Source organism: Phyllopteryx taeniolatus, chromosome 12 (genome assembly GCF_024500385.1).
Source record: "Phyllopteryx taeniolatus isolate TA_2022b chromosome 12, UOR_Ptae_1.2, whole genome shotgun sequence".
Classification (NCBI taxonomy): Eukaryota; Metazoa; Chordata; class Actinopteri; order Syngnathiformes; family Syngnathidae; genus Phyllopteryx; species Phyllopteryx taeniolatus.
The window spans coordinates 1,889,807-1,915,643 of record NC_084513.1 but is presented as its reverse complement, the minus strand read 5'-3'; the positions used below and the strand labels follow the sequence as shown (position 1 = coordinate 1,915,643).

The 25,837-nt window shown below is 42.7% G+C and overlaps 2 protein-coding genes across 20 annotated transcripts in view; both read left to right on the top strand.

Annotated features, from left to right (window-relative positions):
• The window catches only part of rbm44 (RNA binding motif protein 44), a 53,506-nt gene extending 33,596 nt beyond the window's left edge, over positions 1-19,910 (top strand). For 6 of the 16 annotated variants that reach the window (XM_061791717.1, XM_061791715.1, XM_061791718.1 and 3 more), the window contains 10 exons: positions 1,687-2,167; positions 6,290-6,342; positions 6,408-6,539; positions 6,793-6,925; positions 7,103-7,131; positions 8,812-8,872; positions 8,940-9,009; positions 9,085-9,198; positions 9,281-9,357; positions 18,841-19,654. In XM_061791717.1, coding sequence (XP_061647701.1) covers positions 1,687-2,167; positions 6,290-6,342; positions 6,408-6,539; positions 6,793-6,925; positions 7,103-7,131; positions 8,812-8,872; positions 8,940-9,009; positions 9,085-9,198; positions 9,281-9,357; positions 18,841-19,110 — 1,420 coding nt within the window. In that variant the 3' untranslated portion in view covers positions 19,111-19,654. Of the gene's footprint in view, positions 1-1,686; positions 2,168-6,289; positions 6,343-6,407; positions 6,540-6,792; positions 6,926-7,102; positions 7,132-8,811; positions 8,873-8,939; positions 9,010-9,084; positions 9,199-9,280; positions 9,358-10,535; positions 10,664-18,840 lie in introns of all 16 variants that reach the window. The other 10 variants (XM_061791712.1, XM_061791713.1, XM_061791711.1 and 7 more) reach the window with 7 other exon arrangements.
• A 1,773-nt stretch (positions 19,911-21,683) lies between these two features.
• Positions 21,684-25,837, top strand: part of itgb5 (integrin, beta 5) — a 41,918-nt gene continuing 37,764 nt past the window's right edge. For 3 of the 4 annotated variants that reach the window (XR_009791038.1, XR_009791037.1, XM_061791703.1), the window contains exons 1-5: positions 21,684-22,233; positions 22,857-22,963; positions 23,038-23,245; positions 23,389-23,638; positions 25,516-25,684. Coding sequence is in view for 2 of the 4 variants with exons in the window: in XM_061791703.1 (XP_061647687.1) it covers positions 22,152-22,233; positions 22,857-22,963; positions 23,038-23,245; positions 23,389-23,638; positions 25,516-25,684 (816 nt within the window). In the remaining 2 variants the exon portion in view is untranslated. The remainder of the gene's footprint in view (positions 22,234-22,856; positions 22,964-23,037; positions 23,246-23,388; positions 23,639-25,515; positions 25,685-25,837) is intronic. The other variant, XM_061791704.1, reaches the window with a different exon arrangement.

Sequence of the window (25,837 nt, the reverse complement as noted above, 5' to 3'; positions counted from 1 at the left end):
GAGACCATTTTGGTCGCAGTCTCGGGTTAATAAGTGATACCAATGTCCAATGTGTTTTTGGTTGCAAGGGTCCACTTTACATTGATCATCATGATATGTTAATTATTTTCAGAAGACATGATCAATCCAGGCGGCACGTTGGACGACTTGTTAGAGCGTCAGCCTCACAGTTCTGAGGATCCGGGTTCAATCCACGGCCCCGCCTGTGTGGAGTTTGCATGTTCTCCCCGTGCCTGCGTGGGTTTTCTCCAGGCACTCCGGTTTCCTCCCACATCCCAAAAACATGCATTAATTGGAGACTCTAAATTGCCCGTAGGCATGACTGTGAGTGTGAATGGTTGTTTCTATGTGCCCTGCGATTGGCTGGCAACCAGTTCAGGGTGTACCCCGCCTCCTGCCCGATGACACCTGGGATAGGCTCCAGCACGCCCGCGACCCTAGTGAGGAGAAGCGGCTCAGAAAATGGATGGATGGATGATCAATCCATCAATTTCTGATACCATTTGTCCTCATAAGAGTCGCAACCTACTGGAGCCTATCGTAGCCGACTTCAGGCGAGAGGTGCACACTGGGCTAGTCATCAAGTCAATAACAGTGCACATACATATACTGTATATAGACAGAAAAAACATATTTTTGTAATGTGCGAGGAAAAAGTACAATATTGCATCTGTTCAGTCTCAGCAGATACAGCATTGTAAATTTTCCTCCCACATTTCCAAATTATGTAAATAGAACATTAGCTCAATTACAAGATTTAAGATTTGAGTTAACCATTTACCCACTGGACTTTTCCGGTTAGGAAGACGCAACCACATCCAAGCTCTTTCTAGCTACATAGTTTTGCCAAAGATAAAATCTACTGAATATACAGGGTGATTGAAAAGTAACTCCCTATTTTAAAATACTTATTTATTTATATGTTGTAATATTTTTAAAAAGAATTTTGTGTATGTTCCATGATTAAAGGATCAAGTCTATTCTACCAAACCAATGACTTTGGAAGAACTTGAAGGGCGAATACGAGAAGTTATGTCTTCCATCCCACAAGAGTTCCTTGTGAAATCAGTTAATGGGGTTCCCAGGCGGGTTGAGAGACTGGTGACTAATGCTGGCGCCCATATCAAATTTGAAATAAAACTCCATGCAATACACTTTCTTCTCATGTTCATTTCTTGTAAGAATTATATCCATCCATTTTCTTTAGCGCTTCTCCTCACTAGGGGTCGTGGGCATGCTGGAACCTATCCCAGCTATCTTCGGGCGAGAGGCGGGGTACACCCTGAACTGGTCGCCAGCCAATCGCAGGGCCCATATAAACAAACAACCACTCACACTCACATTCACACCTAAGGGCAATTTAGAGTTTCCAGTCAACCTACCATGCATGTTTTTGGGATGTGGGAGGAAACCGGAGTGCCCGGAGAAAACCCACGCACGCACGGGGAGAACATGCAAACTTCACACAGGCAGGGCTGGGATTTGAACCCTGGTCCTCATAACTGTGAGGCAGATGTGCTAACCAGGCGTTCACCGTGCCATGTAAGAATTATATTTCAGAAATAAATTACAAATACATAAAAATATGGAGTTACTTTCCATTCACCCTGTATATTTTAGCAATGCATTGTGGATGTTTACAATGCTTTTCCTGTTTCATACCGTCCACATTGTTTTACGTTTCAGGTTTGAATGGCAGGAGTTCGAAATAGAGCTCCAGTCCAAGCTCTACAGCTTGACAGAAGATGAAGTTGAGTCGAGTAACAACACTGGTCTGCTAATTTTACCCGAACAACACAACTCCCTGACGTCTGCTGAGGGAAATAAAGGGGAGCTTTCCACGGAGCACTGTGTGGAAGATATTAAAGGTGACTCAATGGACACCAGCATCATTGAGGAAGACGACAGCATAATCTGTGCATTTAAGAACAAGGTGCAAACAAGTGAGGCTCAATCTGGTAGTGAATCATCTGCAGCCAGCGGCAACACTATCGTAGAAGAGTGTAAGTGCATCTCTGCAGTGCCTTGTGTTTCTTCATATGGCATCATGGTGGGTGCACCATTCACCGAGCATTCGTCAGCCTTCACCCAAACTGAAGAGCTTCTCACAGCCGACAAGAACGTGCTTACTGAACTGCACATGTCTGACCTGGACTATGTCGCTCAGGTCAGTTAAATTCAAACAACTTCAACATGTCAGTTAGGGATAAACTTATTAAAAGGCCAATGCCGATGTGTCTAGATGTCGAATATCAGCATCGACCTTCCCGATTCCCAGGATTATTAATCCCAGTTATTCCTCATGTTGAAAATCTTTATTTTTATTGCACTACTTTCCAACAAACAATGTTAAGTTTTTTGTAAAAAAAATTAAAAATAGATATTTTAAAAGGAATAAATAACAGATAAAAATAAATCTACCCCAAAAAATTAAACTTTACCAAGGGCTAACTGGATGCAATCACAAATTGCAACTTCCATCCATCCATTTTCTGAGCCGCTTCTCCTCACTAGGGTCGCGGGCGTGCTGGAGCCTATCCCAGCTGTCATCGGGCAGGATTGCCAGTCAATCACATGGCACATACAAACAAACCATTTGCACTCAGTCACACCTGCGGGCAATTTTAGAGTCTCCAATTAAAGCATGTTTTTGGGATGTGGGAGGAAACCGCAGTGCCCGGAGAAAACCCACACAGGCACGGGGAGAACATGCAAACTCCACACAGGCGGAGCCGGGGCTTGAACCCGGGTCCTCAAAACTGTGAGGCTGACGCTCTAACCAGTCGTCCACCGTGCCGCCAAATTGCAACTTAATGGAACAAATAGTTAATGTATAAAATTAAATAATAGGCTGGTTTTCATTTGAAACCCCCTGTCAATATAGTGAATTGTCAAGGATGGGGGGGGGAAAGAAGAGTGCCCCTTACAGTAAACTCTTGACAGGTCACGTTTTGACAGGTTTATGGCTTTGATCTTTGATCTTTAGGGGGTTTGTTTTGTTCATGTGACCGGTCATCCTCTACCAGTCATAAAACAATAAAATGGCAACTTCAAAAGGTCATGAGCGGCCACCTTGCATTCCAAAGGGTTATAAAGCAAAAATAAATTTACTTAAAAGGGTTATAAAACAAAATTATCACATGCTATGAAATTGGTACTTCCAATGACTATGCAAGGTCAGACTGGGTTACGTAAGGTCAGGTGGTATAATTAGGGCAAGGGTCACACAAGGTCACCCCGAGAACATGCCTGGGCAGAGGTCTGGGAGAGGGGAGGGTCGAAGGAGGGTGTAGGGGTCACGCATGAATATGGGATGTCAGGACAGGAAACATGGGGATTGGGGTCTGTGAGAGGAGTCTTCGGCTTTTAGCAGAAACTATGGTTGCATCGTGAGGTCAGACAGGGACATGTTGTGTCCCGTGGTATAATTAATGCATTCTTCTAAAACAATAAAATGTTATAGAGTAAGGTCACGCGCAGTCATCCCCGAGCATGTCAGGGTAAGTCAGGAAACACGGGGTCTGACAAGGGGTCAGTGTCCTAGACTTTTTGGTTTCAAAACTAGCTATCCAACATTTTGTTGTGTATATGAGGTAATATATTAAGTCAATTAAACAATTATACGGTTTCATTGTCATAAGTCTTCTGAGGGGACTGTAATTATGAAGCAGTCTAAATTTGACATCCCTCTTTGGGACTAAACAATGGAGTTGATGATTAAATCGGATTTAAGACTGATCTTAAAACCACCTTTTTTTTTTTTTTTTTTGCACATTAAAACTATTCATTGCTACTGATGAAAGAAGAAAACAAAGCTCTTCTTACCATGTCAATGACTGAAGGGGACTGGATCTCAGAGTCATAGGTATACATGATAAATGAGGGGAGCAGAGGTTATATTATAAGTCATGTGATGAGGATATACCCTCAGGTGTAATTGCTGGATGTGTTCAGACATATCCCTTGTGAATGCAGCCATGTCAGAACTTCAATCAGCTGAGTGGGTTAAGGCTTCAAATCTCAACATTTTAACTAAAATTGAGCTATTGTGAATTTATGATTGTGTTCCTAGCAATAAAATGGTTAAGATCACAATTAAAACGCAGCAGCGATGAGGTATGCCTATGGATCAGGAGCTGTCTTTCTGAACTTTTCTCAAAGTTTGTTAGTTCAGTACAGCATTCAAACACTAAAAACAGTATTTACCAACAAAAATTATGAAATATACTTCTATTTTCTGAGACAACTCCCAAACACTTGAATTTTTAGTTGTGCGGTTCTTTAAGGTAAAAATACGCATAGATGATGGTGAATGTATACAGCAGAGCAGACTATTACTCCAGACTAAAACAAATAAAAAATCTATTTGTGTATAAGCGGTAATATAAGTCAATCAAAGAATTATATGCTTTTACAGTCATAACGGCCCCCTTCCTTCAACTTTAGAGGTATAGAAGGAAGGGTTTTGCTAAAACAGCTCAGGTTAAACAAGCTCAACACGGCAAGTCACTGTCCTGCGTGATAAGATGATGTTTTCAAATTTGTTCTTGCTCTCAGGACACAAGATACTTGCTGTCTCTACCATGCATTGTTTCAGAAACTCCTTGGGAAAGAGGCTTGCTGGTTTGAATGCCAGCAAAAAACTAGCCTCGGTGATTGAATCTTGGATGGCAGTTTGTCAGATAAAGGTGGTTTGCTGAGCCTGCAAGCTTGATTTTAACCCCTTGGCCGTAGCCATCAGTTCCTGCGTTGATTGGTTGTTAGCATAATCCAGCATCCTTGGTGGAAAAGTGACAGCTGATGCATACATGCAAATCAGTCACTTTTCGGCGAAATTTGCCGTTTTGAACTCTAAATAGGCTATTTATGTGAATCATATAGATCCGGTGAGTTTTTCCTGGGGGACGTCGCTGCCGCCGCCGCTGACATCATCGGCTGTTTCAAACTCTTTGAACGCTGGCAGCTAGATCCATTCCACACATCCACCATCCGCACACAGATGTAATTGTGAATATTAGGTCTAATATGTAAGCGCATTGGCATGAGGTGTGTGTGCTCGGGACTTGCTTTGTTTGGATAAGTCACAGGAGTTGACGAGACCAGAAAAAACACTTCCCCCGCTTCTCCTGTTAAGAAGTAACGGTACTTTTACTCCGTTACAATGATCTAAACGTCGCTGGCTACTTTTATTTGTCAATTATTGTTTATCAACTATTTCGGGTGCGAGACTACGACTTACGCATTGTTCGCTGTTTGCACCAATCTAATTTAAGCGCTAATGACTTTTAAGTCTAGTTCACCGATTAAATGACACAAACTCACATGACCTCACACGTCGTCTTCTATTGGGCTTCCCGGGCATAAGTCTTAACACTAGATAAACCAGCCCGGCTGATCGTCGTGCCTACGTGGCGGCCATGTTGGGAAGGTAGTCGTTACCATGAAGGCAACGGTGCTAAAAAAAACAGGTTTCATGTATTGTAGTATGCGTCTGGCACTGTCTTCCCAAAATATTTCAGCTCACTTACAACTTGAGAAAACACCCTATAATGTTTTTTTTTGGCACCTTTTTCATGCCTTTGGTGTTTGCATGTCTGCTGATGTTATGTTCCTCTAAAACCGCAATGGTTTCTTAACAAATTAGACATACAGCCATTGACCGGACTCCAGTGAAAAAGTATTTAGTAGTCCATTCTGTATTAAACACTCGGCACTAATTGTCGACTTTTATTTTCTTTGGCCCACTCATGGTTTAAGAAGTGTTCAGAGCAGTAGCAGAGTAAAAACAGAACAGCCAAAGGCAAGTCAATGCATCACTGTACTACTGCGCTACCTGGTAGAACCACTGGACATTACAGGACAAGGTCAAATGAATGGAGTCATGATGATTATGTGCAATTCTGTACCAATATTTGGTGGGCTGGATTGAAATGATCAACGGGCCGGATGTGGCCCGCGGGCCGTAGTTTGACCAGGCCTGATTTAGCCCTTTTTTTACTTTTTACACAGCTCCATTTATTTGATGGGCGACTGTCCTGCTTGGCATAAATTGTGGACAAATCGCCGAATGCGAAAATAACTCAATTTGCACATTTACTGTATCTGGATTAGCACTAAAGTCTTTATTGCCAAACCCCCCCACTGCAACCTATTTTTGAAAATGTGTTAGGTCTGTTGTCCTGGCGATCAAAACCTACCTGCACACTTTGTGTTTGGCGGTGAAAATACCAGGACAACAATTTTAAAAGATGGACATTGATAGTAGCTGTGTACTTTTTTTATATTTCAGGAATTTAATAAACTAAAGGTGGCCCAGGAGGTGAGAAGCAAAAAAGAGAAGAGGTATCTAATCAGAATGGATTTTCTGAATGACTGCATTTTATTGATTTATTTGTTTGTTTGTCTAGTCTGTATCACCGCCAGGAAAAGCAATGCGACAATTTAGGATGTGCTCAGAAGGCGGAGCTAAGTGTGCTGGCCCTGCAGTACCACATGTGCCGACAGCACATTTGCCAGCACGGAAACGTCAGTCATAAACTGTAAGGTTGTTTCTTTTTAATGTGCAGTGGAACCACAAAAGTGGAACATAATTGGTTCCATGACACTGGTTGACCTTCGTTGCTCTCATTTGAAAAAGTTTTTCAAAATCTGTATTAAGTATATGAGAAGTTTCAAGTAACAGTTTAACATTCTTAAGTGCCATATAAGTGTGACATCCTATTCACGTTACCGTCTGTGGACATTATATATGCTGATAGAAGACAATTGTTAGGGTTTCCTTGCTCATTGTAGGTCATCTGAGTCTCCAGCCAGTAATACGACTGTTCTCCAAAAACTGGAATCTGACTACAATCAGATGAGAGATGAGATCCTGGCAGGGATTCCTCTGGATCATCTCAAGCCGTTGACTTTAGACTGTGAAGGGGTGAGAACTAGAATGTGTTACATTCCCATAAAGACGAAATGCTTTAAAAAAAAAAAAAAAAACATTGTGCACCACCTGAAAAATGTTGTGTAACACCCTTACTTGTCTCAAGATGACATAATCCACTTTGTTGTGCATGTGTATTTAATAATGTACTGAATTTCTTTTATTATGTAGAACAGTGATAATGTGCTGGGAAATCCGGGGTATGTTTACACATATTATTGCACTTGTTCTTTTATGTTAAGTTATTACAACCCCAATTCCAATGAAGGTGGGATGTTGTGTTAAAAATATATAAAAACAGAATACAATTATTTGCAAATCATGTTCAACCTATATTTAATTGAATACACTACAAAGATATTTAATGTTCAAACTGATGAACTTTATTTTTATCTGATAAACTTTTTGTTTTTAGCAAATAATCATTAACTTAGAATTTTATGGCTGTAACACGTTCAAAAAAAGCTGGGACAGGGTCATGTTTACCACTGTGTGACATCACCTTTTCTTTTAACAACATTCAATAAACGTTTGGGAACTGAGGACACTAATTGTTGAAGCTTTATAGGTGGAATTCTTTCCCATTCTTGCTTGATGTACAGCTTCACCTGTTCAACAGTCCGGGGTCTACGTTGTCGTATTTTACACTTCATAATGTGCCACACATTTTCAATCGGAGACAGGTCTGGACTGCAGGCAGGCCAGCCTAGTACCCGCACTCTTTTACTACGAAGCCACGCTGTTGTAACATGTGCAGAATGTGGTTTGGCATTGTCTTGCTGAAATAAGCAGGGGCGTCCATGAAAAATACGTTGCTTGGATGGCAGCATATGTTTCTCCAAAACCTGTATGTACCTTTCAGCATTAATGGTGCCTTCACAGATGTGTAAGTTACTCATGCCATTGGCACTAACACAGCCCCATACCATCACAGATGCTGGCTTTTGAACTTTGCGTCCGAACAGTCCGGATGGTTCTTTTCCTCTTTGACCCGGAGGACACGACGTCCACAATTTCCAAAAACAATCTGAAATGTGGACTCGTCGGACCGCAGAACACTTTTTCACTTTGCATCAGTCCATCTTAGATGAGCGCGGCCCAGAGAAGCTGGTGGCGTTTCTGGGTGTTGTTGATAAATAGCTTTTGCTTAGCATAATAGACTTTCAAGTTGCACTTACGGATGTAGCGCCGAACTGTATTTATTGACATTGAAGTGTTCCTGAGCCCATGTGGTGATATCCTTTACACATTGATGTCGGTTAGTGATGCAGTGCCGCTTGAGGGTTCGAAGGTCACGGGCATTCAATGTTGGTTTTCGGCCTTGCCGCTTACATGCAGTGATTTCTTCAGATTCTCTGAACCTTTTGATGATATTATGGACCGTAGATGATGAAATCCCTAAATTCCTTGCAATTGTACGTTGAGGAAGATTGTCCTTAAACTGTTCAACTATTTTCTCACGCACTTGTTCACAAAGAGGTGAACCTCGCCAATTTTTGCTTGTGAATGACTGAGCAATTCAGGGAAGCTCCTTTTATACCAATCATGGTACCCACCTGTTCCCAATTAGCCTGTTCACCTGTGGGATGTTCCAAACAGGTGTTTTAGGAGCATTCCTCAACTTTCTCAGTCTTTTTTGCCACCTGTCCCAGCTTTCTTGGAACGTGTTGCAGCCATAAACTTAATGATTATTTGCTAAAAACAAAGTTTATCAGTTTGAACATTAAATATCTTGTCTTTGTAGTGTATTCAATTAAATATAGGTTGAACATGATTTGCAAATCATTGTATTCTGTTTTTATTTGTTTAACACAACGTCCCAACTTCATTGGAATTGGGGTTGTACTTTGACTCTCTGCTTTCTCATTTTTAAATTGGAGGTCTGGGGTGACATGTATGGAGAAAGCACAACAAGGCAGAACATTATTAGAGTGCAGCCAGGTAAGTTGAGGACTGCTGTAGTACCTTCTTTAAAATGTTCTTCATGAACAATGTTTGACTTTATCAGGATGCTCAGAGAATGTCCAGGAGCACCAGCACCACCTTTAAAGTGAACACTCCTGAAGAAAACCACTCAAGTATGCAAAAATGAAAACACACATTTATTTTCAAGCTTGTGGTGGTTTGAGTCGTGTGTCCTCTAACGTGGACAGCAGGTGCATGCAAAGAGCTGAACACGGGTGAGGTGTGGTACGATGCCAAGGAAGACATTCATCCAACTTCTATACCTGCTATGGTGGAAGAACAGCCAGAAGACATGTCAAAAGGTACGATATATGACACTTTATGGTTTCTAATGAACGCCACCTTGATGTATTTCTTTTCAAATCATTGTTAATTTTCTGTTAGCAAACACAGAATTGGCCAACGAGACGAAAATGGCTCCTGGACTTGGTGTCCCTAAAATTACCAACAATGCGACTGAGGTGAGTCCACTCCCGTGGCTTCAATCATAGGGATTTCCTCATCCAACTTCTTCACTTCCGATCCAATACCGATATTGCAGCCTTGAGCTTTGGCTGATACAGATGTCCGTCCGATCCGATATCAGAAATAATCATACAACCTCAATTCCAATGACGTTGGGACGTTGTGTTAAACATAAATAAAAACAGAATTCAATGATTTGCAAATCATGTTCAACCTATATTTAATTGAATACACTACAAAGACAAGATATGTAATGTTCAAACAGATAAACTTTATTGTTTTTACAAATAATCATTAACTTAGAAATTTATGGCTGCAACACGTTCCAAAAAGCTGGGACAGGTGGCAAAAAAGACTGAGAAAGTTGAGGAATGCTCCTCAAACACCTGTTTGGAACATCCCACAGGTGAACAGGCTAATTGGGAACAGGTGGGTGCCATGATTGGGGTATAAAAGGAGCATCCCTGAATTGCTCAGCAAAGATGGGGCGAGCTTCACCTCTTTGTGAACAAGTGTCTGAGAAAATAGTCAAACAGCACCTGCACAGGTTTCCCTAGGTGTCATTAAATTGCTTCAGTTTGCTTCAATTGTCTTAGTTGGGTTCAATATGGGGAAGACTACAGACTTGACAACTGACCAGAAGACCATCATTGATACCCTCCATAGGATGGGTAAACCGCAAAGGTTCATAGCTAAGGAGGCTGGCAGTTCACAGAGTGTTGTGTCCAAGCATATCAATGGAATGTCTAGTGGAAGGACAAAATGTGGCAGACAATGCACCAGCAAAAGACAGTGGGCTTCAGCGGATTATCAAACAGAGAACTTAAAGAATCTAGCAGAGATCCAGAAAGACTGGAATGAGGCGGGAGTCACAGCTTCAAAAACCACCACATTCAGACGGGTTCCTCGGGTCAAGCCGCTTCTGAGCCTGAGCCAACATAGGAAGCGTCTCAATTGGGCCAAGGAGAAGGACTGGACTGTCGGCCAGTGGTCCAAGGTCCTCTTTTCCGATGAAAGTAAAGTGTGCTTTTCATTCAGGCAGGTTTGGGGGAAGGCGGGTAAAGAACAGAACCCAAGCTGCTTGAGCTCCAGTGTGAAATATCCACAGTCAGTCATGATTTGGAGCACAATGTCCAGTGCAGGTGTTGGTAAACTCTGCTTTCTTAAATCCAAGGTCACCGCAACAGTAGCAGAAGGTTTTAGAGGACTTCATGATTCCTTCTGCTGAGGATCTGGCGATGCAGATTTCATCTTCCACCAGGACCTGGCCCCTGCCCATACCGCCAGAAGCACCAAAACCTGGTTTGATGCCCATCCCATCACAGTGCTTGACTGACCAGCCAAATCACCAGATCTAAATGGGGTATTAGCAAGAGGAAAATGAGGGGCACCAGACCTATTCTAATTTTTTGGAATTCTAATTTCGTGGGTTTTATGAGATGGAAGCCCAAAATAAACAAATAAATACTTGCAATTGTTTAAATTGTGGGCCCTGAATCTATAATCCATGAAAGTTTAACTTCCATCCATCCATTTTCTGAGCCGCTTCTCCTCACTAGGGTCGCGGGCGTGCTGGAGCCTATCCCAGCTATCATCGGGCAGGAGGCGGGGTACACCCTGAACTGGTTGCCAGCCAATCGCAGGGCACATACAAACAAACAACCATTCGCACTCACAGTCACACCTACGGGCAATTTAGAGTCTCCAATTAATGCATGTTTTTGGGATGTGGGAGGAAACCGGAGTGCCCGGAGAAAACCCACGCAGGCACGGGGAGAACATGCAAACTCCACACAGGCGGGGCCGGGGATTGAACCCCGCACCTCAGAACTGTGAGGCAGACGCTCTAACCAGTCGCTCACTGTGCCGCCGAGAGTTTAACTTTTAGAATTGAATTATGGAAATAAATAAACCTTTCCATGATATTCTAATTTTTTGGAAAGGGTCTGTATATGCCAATTTGTATGTGGTTATACAGCGCTTGTGTACCAATATTTATTTTCTTCAGAGATATTTGTCACGAGTTGAATGCTAATTTCCGTTAGCACGTCAATGGTGTTTGTCATTGATTGTGTGTTACCTTTGAGCTAGCTTGTTTTTATTTTATTTTTTATTTTTTTAACAAAAACACAAATGACAGGGCAGTTGGACAGCGTGAGGCCAATGACTGCTGATGAGACCAAGATTAACCTCTACCAAAGCGATGGAAAGGCCAAAATAGGGAGAAAGAAAGGATCTGTTAATGATCCAAAACACACATGCTCATCTGGGAAGCATGGTGGAGGTAATGTCCATGGCTTGGGCTTGCATGGATGCTTCTTGAACGGGGTCACTAGTCTTTATTGATGATGTAGGGTTAACCCTAACCAGAAAACAAACTCATTTTTATTGACATGATCAATCTTTTTTTTTTTTCATAGAATAGCTGAGAAATTATAATACTGTGGTATGTCGATATCTTTTTCTGACAGAATAGGTGAGGAGGCAATCTTGTCTTTATGGGTTTTTATTACAAAAAAGAAAGAAAAGTCTTTGCAAAGAGAGGAAAAGGTACAAGTCTTGCGAGTTGTCACCCCTTACTGAAGCCCAGACAGAAAACCCCTTTGATATATCGAAGTGAGAGTGACAGAGAAGGAAAGCAAAACAATTATCTTTGTCCAGCTGCACTCAACGTATCTTTATCGAAAAACAGGTGGTAGTCACAACATGGCTGGGAACAATTAGTACGCACAGTATAGCCGGGAAAGAGCTAGTAGTCACAACATAGCTAGGAACAATTAGTACGGACACAGAGCTAGTAGTCACAATGAAACAATAAAGCATGTGAAGGTTGTATTAAAATAATGGAAGTAATATTTGGTATATATACAACATACATTTGCCAACTGAGCTGCCCCCCTTTTGATTATATTAATCACATATAAAAGGAAAAGTATTTCACATATACCACATATTGTTAAACAGGAATGATCAAAATGTAAAAAATTTAACAAAAATCAATCAAACTATCAAAAGTTATAATATATTGCTAAACACTAAAAAACAAAACAACAAAACAAAAAGAAGAAAACAAAAACAAACGACTCCAGACATCACCCCCACCCCCCTTTTGATAAAGTGACACATCATCCCACCCATCCTCACTTTAGCAAAATACAAAAAAAAACATTCTCGACATCCAAAAAGCGGTAAATACCGGACGGAATTTGACTTATTGACTTCAATACTGGACAAATATCGTCAACAGCATCCGTGCGAAGTGGATGCTGGCAGTGTTGGTGGATTGGCAGTTTTGGTTCAATTGAATCACCGAAGTTCCTGATTAACCCTATATTTGCTGGTTGACAGCATTTGAAACTTTCCAATATAACTGTTAACTCTGAGTGCAAACAAATCGTGGCTCTGAACTCAATGTTGTGAATTGCCCATTTTCACAAAACCGATATTCTAATCCCTCACAGTAAGTAGTTAGTATTTTGCTTTTCACATTTGTTAATTTATTTATATCAGTGGAATAAACCATGAGTTTAAACAGAATTTTGATTTATCTAAAACCAAAAAATAATCAACCTTTGTTTATTTAAAATTTACAATCATCAATTAAAAATATGCATTTTTAATTCTTTGTCCAAGACCAAATATCCACTAGTGAATAGTTTCTCGAAACTTTGAAAAATTACAAATGTCCTCAATTACATGTAATGATTCTGCATTTCAAGTACTTCAATTTTCAATTTATCTTTATCCCTCGTCTTTTGTTGTCATGACAACAAAACAAAAAACAAACAGCACTGAGAGATTTTCTGTCAATTATGTCAATTTGGACTGCTTTTGTAGAGGGGGAGGACATCTTTCTAATTCAAAGGGATCTGTCAATTATACTTCATAGTTGCATACATTAACTCCATAAGTGTGTATATGAATGTCTGGTGGTGACTGTAAATTAAATAACTAGTCTAAGCGAAGCAGTGTTATCAGTGCCAAGCGCGTCTTCATTGCAGAAAAATAACAAAAAGAAACAGCAATGTTGGATGCATGTGTGTGTCTGTATATCTATCCAGCTGCTCTGTCTTTGGGGCCGCCGGAAGTCAGCCAGAGGTCCGACGAACTGGGTCCCCCACCATCGATCACCACCATGAGTGCAAAAGCCCCCTTTTTTTTTTTTTTTTTTTTTTCTCCTTTGGACAGTCTCTGATCCAGTGTCTATCTAATGTCCCTTCTTTCCACAATGAAAGCATCTTTTACACTGTCCGCTTCCCCTCCCATGTTCAGCGTCAAGCCTCAACCTCCTCAAATCTGGTTCAGCGGTCCTTTGCTGGTGGTGTCGGAGGGAGGCGGCTCCTCTTGTTGTGACACTGCAGCAGGCTGTGTGAGAAGAGGGGGGGACCGCAGAAGTGCTGCATGTGGAGGGCCGTGCTATGTGTCGCAGGAGGCGCTTGTGTTGTTGGGTCTTCTTGATCTTTGTCATAGGGTGAGGCCACTGTGGAACCCAGCTCGCGACCACAACCTGACAACCTCCCCTTGGCCAACTCTGACAGATTAGACCACAGGCGGTACACAGTTATCAGTAACTTGCCCTACACATACTTTTGTCAGAAAGCTTTTGTCCCTGTTCGTATTTAAATCTAACAGTCAACCACATTTCCAGACATTTGACAGTTTTATCTAAAAGTTCCAAATCCTTGATTAAGTCTTTGTTCTTTCTCAACCAACTTTTATTCTTCTTTTGTTTTTACTTGTACACAAACTCCCTGTTGCTGGGAAACCACATTCATTGATCCACATCTCCACGCATTCCACAGACTTCTCTCCATATTCTTCTCTCATACGAAACATAATAGGTGACGTGTACACTGGTCTTTCTTTTTTGCTCTTCCCACCTCCCATTTTCCAATTGGGGGAAAAAAAAGGCAGCTTGCAAGATGGCGCCTACCAGTTTGGTCGCCTCGGTTACGCGCTCTCTAGTATTGTTTTTGTGTTTTTCGTTCATCTTTGGAGACATTACATGACTTGACTTACACAAGGGGTGACTTGCTAACCATCAAGGAGGCTACTCCAGACTTTCTTTCAGCAACTTTGGCAAATCCGCTCAGTTTTTCCCCCCGAGTCACTCACCAGAGCAGCGACTGCGGTCTTTGTCGCATGGAGATGGAGGTGACACCACAGAGAGAAGCGAGCCGGCATCTAGGTGAAACTCCGCAAGAGAGGCTACAGATTGGCGTTTGCGTCCATCCACCTCGCGAATGTACGCTCCCTACCCAACAATGGACGAGCTTCATCTTCTGATAAAGTCCAGTAAAGACTTCGGACGTTCCGCCGCTATGTGCTTTACGGAGACTTGGCTTTGTGAGGCTGTACCCGATGGCGCTGTCATCCTTCCGGGCTTTCATCTTCACCGAGCAGACCGCATCACGGAGTTAACGGGGAAAACAAAAGGCGGTGGGACATGCTTCGATATCAACGAAAAATGGTGTACGGACGTCACGGAGCTCAGCACACACTGCACCTCGCATTTGGAGTTGCTGTTTTTGAACTGTAAGCCATTCCACTCGCCGCATGAATTTGTATCATTCATTCTGGCTGGCGTGTACATTCCACCTCAAGCTAACACGAATGCCGCACTGCTAATGCTCGCCGAACAAGTCAATGAAATTGAAAAAAAACACCCAGACTCACCCCTCATTATTGTCAGGCACTTTAACAAAGCTAAACTCAACCACGAACTCCCTAAATACAAGCAGCACATCGACTGTCCTACCAGGGAAAATAACATTTTGGACCACTGCTATACTAGGCTAAAAAATGCATACCGTGCCAAACCTCGTGCAGCACTGAACTCGTCTGATCACTGCTTAATTCACTTAATACCGACATACAGGAAAGAACTTAAATGTGTGAAGCCTACAGTGAAAACAGTGAAAAAGTGGACCAATGAAGCAAAGCTGGAACTTCAAAGCTGTTTAGACTGCACAGACTGGAGTGTCTTTGAAAATTCAGCTGGCAGCCTGGATGAATATACGGACACTGTCACATCCTGTATCAGTTTCTGTGAAGAGGTGTGTGTACCAACAAAGACATTTCGCACATTCAACAACAACAAGGCATGGTTCACTGCCAAACTAAGCAGCTTTGCCAAGCTAAGGAGGACTCATATCAAAGCGGGGACAGGGCTCTGTATAATCGAGCTAGAAACCAGCTGACTAAAGAAATTAACATTGCAAAGAGGAACTATGCAGCAAAGTTGGAAAAACAGTTTAGCGCAAACGACTAAATGAGTCTGGCATGCATTCCAATCGCTGACTAATTACAAGCGACGATCCCCCCAAGCTGAGAACAATAGCACACTAGCCAACGACTTGAATACCTTCTACTGCAGATTTGAAAAGGACAGTTCACACACCACACCCACCCAGCCGCACCACCGACCACAATCACACCACCGATTTCTGCGTTAACCATCCATGAACAGGATGTGAGACGCATCTTCAAACAACAAAAGATTAACAAAGCGGCAGGCCCAGACCATGTGTCCCCATCCTGCCTCAAAGTCTGCGCGGACCAGCTCGCTCCAGTCTTCACACAGATCTTCAATAGATCTCTGGAACTGTGCGAAGTACCATCCTGTTTCAAACGGTCCACCATCATTCCAGTCCCCAAGAAACCTGTAATCTCGGGTCTAAATGACTACAGGCCTGTCACCTTGACATCTGTGGTCATGAAGTCGTTTGAATGTCTCATGCTGGACCACCTCAAGAGCGTCACAGGTCCCCTGCTGGACCCACTGCAGTTTGCCTACCGAGCAAAGAGGTCTGCAGATGATGCAGTCAACATGGGACTGCACTTCATCCTAGAACACCTCGACAGTGCAGGGACCTCCAGCTCAGCGTCTCACCTGCCATCTGCCAGTGGATTTACAGCTTTCTGACGGGCAGGACACAGCAGGTGAGGCTAGGGGACGCCACCTCATCCACACGCAGCATCAGCACTGGGGCGCCCCAAGGTTGTGTCCTCTCTCCGCTGCTCTTCTCTCTCTACACGAACGACTGCACGTCAACGCACCCAGCTGTCAAACTCCTGAAGTTTGCAGATGACACCACTGTCATCGGCCTCATCAAGGACAATGACGAGTCTCCACATCGACAGGAAGTGGAGCGGCTGGAGTTGTGGTGCGGCCGACACAACCTGGAGCTGAACACGCTCAAGACTGTACAGATGATCGTGGACTTCAGGAGGCATCCTTCTCCACAGCTGCCCCTCACGCTGTACAGCTGCCTTGTGTCAACCATCGAGACCTTCAAGTTCCTGGGAATTACAGTGTATCAGGACCTGAAGTGGGTGATCAACATCAACTCCGTCCTCAAAAAGTCCCAGCAGAGGATGTACTTCCTGCGGCTTCTGAGAAAGCACGGCCTGCCACAGGAGCTGCTGAGGCAGTTCTACATAGCGGACATCGAATCAGTCCTGTGTTCTTCTATCACAGACTGGTTTGGTGCTGCTACAAAAAAAGGACAAACTCCGACTGCAACGGACAATCAAAACTGCTGAAAGGATTGTCTATACCCCCCTACCCACCCTTTAGGACTTGCACGCCGCCAGAACTAAGACAAGAGTGTGCAAAATCCTCTCGGACGATACCGATCAATGCAAACTAGAACTAGCAGACATTCCAACAGCTTCATCCCTCTTGCAATCACCTTCTTAAACACCTAACCTACAATTCCATTGCAACATGCTGGCAATTTTTTGTCTTTTGTCTTTAGTTTGTTGTCACATTTCTGTCAGGCCAATTGTATATTACTCGTTCACTCACTGTAGTAGTCTCACCACGCTGCACTATTTGCATATCTGTTGTTGACCAATACTGGCCACTCATGCCAGAGTAGCATCTGCTGCATTTACACACTGACTGAGGGGTATCTGCAACTTTTGCACAATCAACATTGTCCCAGACTATCGTACTACTCGCTTGAAGTATCGACGCCCTTTGCACAATGGTCATTGCACCGGACTATTGCAATATTAGTCATTCGAACTGCTCTAAGTGCTAGAGGACTCTGCATCTTTTGCACAATTGTCAAAAAAAACAAAATAAAAATAACTAGCAACCCTTTATTGCTCAGTGACTGTTTTTCTCAATGTCTTTATGTCTCAAAAGTGTTCTCTGTCAATTGACTGTTGTCGTACTAGAGCGGCTCCAATTACCGGAGACAAATTCCTTGTGTTTTTTGGACATACTTGGCAAATAAAGATGATTCTGATTCTGAAAATATCTGGCTATGACCTCTTTGTATTTAAAAGCCTCTAGGCCAGTGCTTCTCAAACGTTTTACCCCAATACCATGTGAAAAAAATACTTGGCTCTCCCACTACCACCATAATGACCATTAGAATACAGTAGTGTAAAATTGGAACATTAACACTGTACTGAACTTTAGTTAGTAATTCAATTAAGATGTATTGCACATAAAAGTTAAAATACAATAAATGTTTGAAAACAAACATTTCTAAGTGACAAATGCAAATATATTGTACTGGATTAAAGGGAACAAAGGTAGATCCTTTTTGTAATAGGTTTCAGCACGCCCTGTCTGCTACAGTACGTGAAGTTCTAACTGCTTCTGTGTCAAGGGCACAAAGCTGTCAACAAAACCTGTTTTCAAAAGCCCTATCATAAACTTGTTCTGACTGCATGTTTGGTGAACCATTCAGAGAATAAACACCTTTTGCTATATGATGTTCATTATGTGTAATGGGGAGTAATTATTTATTAAAGTAGCTCATGAATAATTAGCTGCTCTTGTGAAATCTTCGAACATTGGTAAAAAAATAGAACAGCTAACGTGGTAAAAGTTAAACTTTGCTTGGCCCCATGGTTTATGAGGAAAGTGTGTGTTTCTTCATAGCCAGCAGAGGGCAGTGCTGATTTTTAGCAAGAGTGAAGTGATGTTTGAGGTAGTTTCCATCAATTCATCCATTGTCCTTTCATTCCGCTTATCCGCACTAGGGTTACGGGCGTAGTGGAGCATATGCCAGCTATATTTAGGCAAGAGGCGGGGTACACCCTGAACTGGTCGACAGCCAATCGTATCGCACATATAAAAAAGCAAACATTCACACTCACATCCACACCTATGGGTAATTTAGAGTCTTCAATCAATCTACCATGCATGTTTTTGGGATGTGGGAGGAAACCAGAGTACCCGGAGAAAACCCACGCAGGCACAGGGAGAACATGCAAACTCCATATGGGCGAGGCCAAATTTGAACCTGGAGCCTAAGAACTGTGAGGAAGATGTGCTAAACAGTCATCACCATGCTGCCCTTGAGATGGTTTGTTAATGAAATAATATAGAAATCAGGATCTCAACTATTAGGAATGATTTTATTTATGTATGCTAGGTAATTTTACTATATATCATGTTCCAGTTGCAATTGGACTGCAGCGAAATAAGTGATGATGAAGTTCTACATCTTTTCCAGGCGACCACCCAAAAACGTTTGGGGTTCAGCAGCACGCCCACGGCAAGGGCAACCTTTGTGCCCCAGCACTACGGCACCACAGCTGCATTTGACACACTGATGACTGAGCTGACACACATCCACCCAGGTGTGGCAAGGCAGAGCTTTGTGGGCGCTTTGAAGGAACTGTGGGACATTTACCAAAGTGATCTCTGGACTCTGCCCCTCAACATTATCAGGAAAATGGCATCTGACCTCCTTAACAGGCGAGTGAATGTGACGCCACCTTGAGAAAATGTTTTGTTGACCAAAAAAAACGACATTCATGTTTGGCCTTTGAAAGTCATGATACACCCACAAGGTTTGGAATTTACGACTTGGTTACTAATTTGCTATAAGTTTTGCGTTGATGCCTTCAGGATGTCAGGTTTTTGCTATCGTGACGGTTTTTGCTTTCAGTAGTTTCCTCTACCAGCATGCTGTTATGTTATCATAGTTGTTTAAATGGTTTGTATGCTGCTGCATTTGTTTGTTCTCTTGCGATTAAAATCGTCATGCAAATATTTCTCTCAACTTTGTAATGACTTAATAGAACCAGTCTTAGGGGCATGGTGAGATGAGGACTCACACTAATGCTTTTGTGTTGTTTAAACTAGGGCTTGTTTGTATCTTGAGTAATAGCAGCGCAAGTCGTTCAATGCATCCCAACTAAATCATGTACAAAATATGCATCTGATTCAGAATAAATGTGCTATTACTTTTCAACGGGCAAACACTAAAATGGGGACCGACTATTGGAGATTTTTCCGCATGCCGAAGCTTCAGTTAGATCAAGTGTACAACTATTTTTTTTATCAATAACACAATACTGAGATGTAGGCTTTGTCTTTAATTATATCCCTTGTGCATCACAATCACAATACATACAGTACGTAGGAGTCATTTGAGACAAAACATGGTTCAGGCTCTTAAAATGTGTCATAATTTGTATCCGTTCAACCCCTCAAAATGTTCAATGGCATCAGACCTATCCAAAGATATATAGTTTTTTTTTATGCCAACTATGGACAATAAAATAAGTATTGTGCTATGACCATAACTCTAAATATGCCATATTAAAAAATAATAAGGTGAAATATTTTACATGATGTAATTAGTCTTGAATAAATCACAGCAACATACAACCCCATATTCCAATGAAGTTGGGACATTGTGTTAAACATAAATAAAAACAGAATACAATGATTTGAAATCATGTTCAACCTATATTTAATTGAATCCACTACAAAGACAAGATATTTAATGATTGTTGATTGTTTTTAGCAAATAATCATTAACTTAGAATTTTATGGCTGCAACACATTCCAAAAAAGTTGGGACAGGTGGCAAAAAAGACTGAGAAAGGAGTGGTCATCAAACACCTGTTCGGAACATCCCACAGGTGAACAGGCTAATTGGGAACAGGTGGGTGCCATGATTGGGTATAAAAAGAGCTTCCCTGAATTGCTCAGTTATTCACAAGCAAAGATTGGGTGAGATTCACCTCTTTGTGAACAAGTGCGTGAGAAAATAGTGGAACAGTTTAAGGACAATGTTCCTCAACGTACAATTGCAAGGAATTTAGGGATTTCATCATCTACGGTCCATAATATCATCAAAAGGTTCAGAGAAGAAAACCAATGTCAGTAAATACAATTCGGTGCTACATCAGGAAGTGTAACTTGAAACACTACTATGCAAAGCAAAACCCATTTATCAACAACACCCAGAAACGCCGCCAGCTTCTCTGGGCCCGAGCTCATCTAAGATGGACTCATGAAAAGTGGAAAAGTGTTCTGTGGTCCGACGAGTCCACTTTTCAAATTGTTTTTGCAAATTGTGGACGTCGTGTCCTCTGGGCCAAAGAGGAAAAGAACCATCCGGACTGGGTTGGCAGGCAGTGGCGCGGACAGGTGGCTGGCTTGGCGGCAGGAATGATGTGGGGTGTGAATGGTTGGCTGTGATTGGCTGGTGACCAGTTCATTGTGTAACCCGCCTCTCGCCAAAATATAGCTGGGATAGGCTGCAGCACGCCCACGACTGTAGTGAGGATAAGCAGTACGATGGATGGATGCATGGGGATTTTGCAATCCACAGGACACGTGGTGTCCCCCAAAGGTCAATTCTTGGTCCATTGTAATTCATTCTTGCATGCGTCCACTTCCGCAAATCATATGCAGACATAACATAAATTACTATAACTTTGCAGATGACTCAGCTTTAATATTTCCCGACATTCTGATGATCTGTCTCGCATACAGTCCGTCATACAATGTATCAATGACATAACTTTTTAGAACTTAACAAAGAAGACAAAACAGACATACTCATCTTTGGTACAGAGGCTTACAGATACCCTGTACAGTAAAACTGAAGCAATGGGTGTAATCATTGACAGTAATCTACAGTAAATTTCGAAAGTCATAACTCCATCACAAGATCAGCATTTTACCATCTGAAAAATATTTCCAAAGGGGCTTCCTGCCCATGTCAGATTCAGAGAAATTAATTCACACATTCATAACAAGAAGATTAGATTATTGTAATGGTTTGTTCAGTGGACTCCCAAATTTAAGCATTCGCAGACACATTCAAAATGCAGCTGCACATCCTCTCACTGGCACCAAGAAATCACACGTACTCAAATCACTGCACTGGCTAACCAGCTACAAGAATGATTTTAAAATCCTGCTCCTGGTTTATAAATCTGATCTGTAGTTCATCGATCAACGTTTCAGCTATCGAACCCACCACTAGGTGTCAGCACTGCGATGGCGAGCGGGTTAACAAATCCGCAGCTAGAAGGATGGGGTTAAGGGGTGGAGACTCCCAGCTGGGACGCTGACCAAGTGAGCGAGATCAAAATCAGGACCGTCAAGTTTGGAGATGCGCAGCTCTTGTAATCGTTTGACGCTCTGTTATCTCCGCTTCCGGCTCAATTAAAGACGCTTGTGCGGCGGGCGCCGATATGAAATCCAAACAGCGGCTCGGCAGCCGTCTCCATGCCTGAAAGCGGACGGGGACGTGGACACGAGCTCACCGAGGCGTCTCAGCGAACCGGGGGAGCGGATCAACAATGGCAACCTGTCGCTGACGCGCACCGCTCGTCGCCATGAGATGTAAACAGTCGACCAGCTGGACCGGAACCAGTCCTGAGAGGTTCTGATGATTGGGTGAGAGGATCGCTCCGAGCGACGGAGAGAAAGCTACGAATCCGGGACGGTGTGTGTGAGGAGGAGGAGGGGGGCGGGGGGGGGGGTGGCTACTGCAGTGTAAACACGCCGAGTGACGCCATGTGGAGCCCGCCGACACGCGTGTGGAAAGCCGCCGTGTGCTGCTTGCTGCTGCTGCAAACATTCCTGCACACTTCCACGGGTAAGCCCATGACATTCTTCATTCATTAAAACAAATAAAAATAAAAAATGTCTTTGGTATATCGGTAAACGATTATGTGACGCTGACGACAGAACATTAGGTACAATATAATACAAAAAAAAAAAAAAGTATTTGGAAAGAAAATGGATGGATGGATGGATCACTGAATTAAGCAGGCATTGTCATGAAATTATAATGAGCAGATAAATAGGTCCATGCAGAAACCATACGGCAATAGCCTCGAATTCAATCATCGTCACCTAGCCCGAGGGGAAAAGCGGCATATGTTTAACTAAATGCCAAAGTGTAAAAATAAGTATTTCAACAATTCCATGGAGGGACATACGGTCAAATGAGTGCTACCTGTCCTTATATGACCCAGCCCAATCGACTGCTACTAACAGCTGTGGTCATCAGGACCCGGATCAATGATCTGGAACATCAAACCATGCCTGCCAGACTTCCGGTCAATAAAAGTTTAAAGACTAGCTTTCACAATGGAAGTATTGTACTGGAAAATAGTTTCAAGGCTCCTGGTCACATTTTCTCCTAATGGAGTAATATAGTAATGTTACTGCACTGTAATTTAATTACTTTGTTTAATAATATGTGTGACTTTACAGTCTACACTACTTCTCCTTCAGGACTTAATGTGTGTATGAGTGGCAGCGCGACTTCCTGCAAAGAATGCCTCATGATTCACCCCAGTTGCGCCTGGTGCGCACAAGAGGTATGCTTGTTCACCTTAAATGTTGTTAGCAATAATTTTTGCATCACTGATCCAGCTTATTACTGTATTGTCAGGATTTTGGAAGGGGCCACACCCTGACGTCACGCTGCGACTTTGTTGCAAACCTGCACAAGAGGGGCTGCCAGAGTCGCTTTGTCGAATACCTGACCAACAGCATCACTGTGCAGCAGAACATGCCTCTGAGCTCCAAGGGGTCCGGCTTGACCCAACAGGATGTGGTCCAGATTAGACCTCAGAGGATCTCGCTCAGCTTGCGACCAGGTGACAAAGTGGCAAATTTAACCCTTTTACCAGCCCATATAGAAAAGAAAACAATCTAAATCTGTTTGGTTTGCATTTGTTTCCTCAAGCAGACAGTTAAAGGGTTAACGTGCTCAATGATTGATTTCGTACTCTGCATGCAGGAGAGCAGACGTGGTTTGGGCTGCAGGTGCGCCAGGTGGAGGACTACCCAGTGGACCTCTACTACCTGATGGACCTGTCGCTCTCCATGAAGGACGACCTGGACACCATACGCAACCTGGGCACCAAGCTGGCCCTGGAGATGGGCAAGCTCACCAGCAACTTCCGTCTGGGCTTCGGCTCCTTCGTGGACAAGAACATATCGCCCTTCTCCTACACGGCGCCCAAGTATCAGGAGAACCCATGCAATGGGTAGGTAGCAGTGAAAAGATCACTGGAAAAAGGCTAAATCTTACCTAGTGAATTCATTTTATTTCTAGTGAAAACATCTTACTGTGCTTAGTTTAAAGATAGCTTTGATTTCTTTCAAAAATTTCAGGAAGGCAAAAAGACTTTCAAGATAAAAGATCTTTTTTAAAGAATCTTATCAAGTTAACTCATGCTAGTTCCATTGGCAGATTCCCCCCCCCCCCCCCCCCCCCCACTTGTTTTAGGGACAAAATGTCTCGTTTTAAGTGAAAACTGCTGATGGATACTTATCTTTGGGCAGTTTCGCCCATTCCTCTTTGCAGCTCTTCTCAAGCTCCATCAGGTTGGTTGAGAAGCGTTGTTGCACAGCCATTTTCAGATCTCTTCAGAAAAGTTCAATCGGATGGTGGTCTGGGGTCTGCCCGGGCCACTCAAGGACATTCAGAGTTGTCTTGAAGCCACTCCTTTGATATCTTGGCCGTGTGATAACAGTCGTTGTCCGACTGAAAGATGAAAGATCTTTTAAGTTCAGCTCATGATAAATGGGAGCAAAAACAAGTTTTTACTTTGACGTGCGAGTGCAAACGTGAGATTACGAGCGCTTCATGGAAGCAGTAAACTCAAATCAACTCCCTTCACAATAAGCACCACTTTAACAAACGGTGAACATTTAATCAAAAAATAGAGGTTCCAAGCTGTGTAATGCCACTTCCAGTTCGAGTTTATGATCAAACTAACTAAGCATAAAAGAAGGACAATTACACATTGTGTACGTAAAACAACCACAGCTTTGCCTGCTAGCTTGATGCTAACAAACAGTCATTAATTTATTCCTTCATTTTCCGTATCGCTTATCCTCACTAGGGTCGCGGGTGCTAACAAACAACGACCAAATACATGGAAAATGCCACTGACATGGTAACAGTTAGCATCAACAGTCGAGGTTTTATAACACACAGACAGATAAGATTACTCACTACATTACATTACATTCTTCATCTTTGACAAAAAATGACTGCTCATACAGCAATCTACTGAGCGGTAGAACAGCAGAAGAAGAAGTCTGTTGTTGTTCATTTGTCTGCATGAGCGTACGACACAGTAGTGCCTCCCGGTGGCCGAGGCGGGCACACCAGAAGGCACAGCACACTGACGGAGGATATATTAGATCATGAGGATCAAACTGTTTTATGCTTTACATTCTATTTAGTTATTTTATTCGTCTGTGTTTTTTCAAAGTACAATATTAGAGAGTGCTTTCCTTTATTAAAAACAAAATATTGTGGGGAGGCTGGAACGGATTGATGCCATTTCCGTTCATTTCAATGGGGAATGATTATTTGAGATACGCGTTTTGAGTTAAGAGCATGGACACAGAACTAATTAAAGTCATATCTCAAGGCACCACTGTACAGCATTTTACATAAAAACAAAAACAAATGAATGTAGATAAACACATCATAGAAGCAATGGAAAAAGTTATGGGAGCTGAACAAGGGGTAACTCATGGACTCAAATGTAACCCCACGTGTTCTATTTTTATTTTTTGTCTTGATGAATTATACATTCCTGGCTCTTCATATTTGATCAAACCAAGTGAATAAGCTCTTCTTCAGCACAAGCAGCTCGCACACTGTGCAGCACAGAACCGGAATATGGGCTACCCCCTTCTTTGTTTGCCCCGGAGGTGAAAGTGCAGTGCAGCCAGTGCGCATCACTTGCCATGTAGGTTATTTGCATGCCAGCCATGCACAAAGCATTGCAGTGAGAAAATATTGGCGATAAATGAAAGGAGTTTAAGACCGCGGTGATTAAAAAAAATAACACTGCATGACTTATTCTTTTTAATGGCAATCCTGTTGTTATTGATACCCGCCTAGGTACAAGCTGTTCCCAAACTGTGTGCCCACATTTGGCTTCCGCCACATCCTGTCGCTGACGGACAAAGTCGACCGCTTCAACGAAGAGGTGCAGAAGCAGATGGTCTCCCGCAACCGGGATGCGCCCGAGGGTGGATTTGATGCCATTCTGCAGGCGGCGGTTTGTAAGGTGACAAAGCAACCCGTTAGTCTCGTTCGTCTCTATCGATTGTTTTCTTTTTAAGTCGTGAACTGAATAGTTTCATGGTTCCGTACCATCAAAATAATTATTTTCTTCCGTTTTATGCAGAGGTCAAAATGGGTCTGTGACATGGTTTAAGTT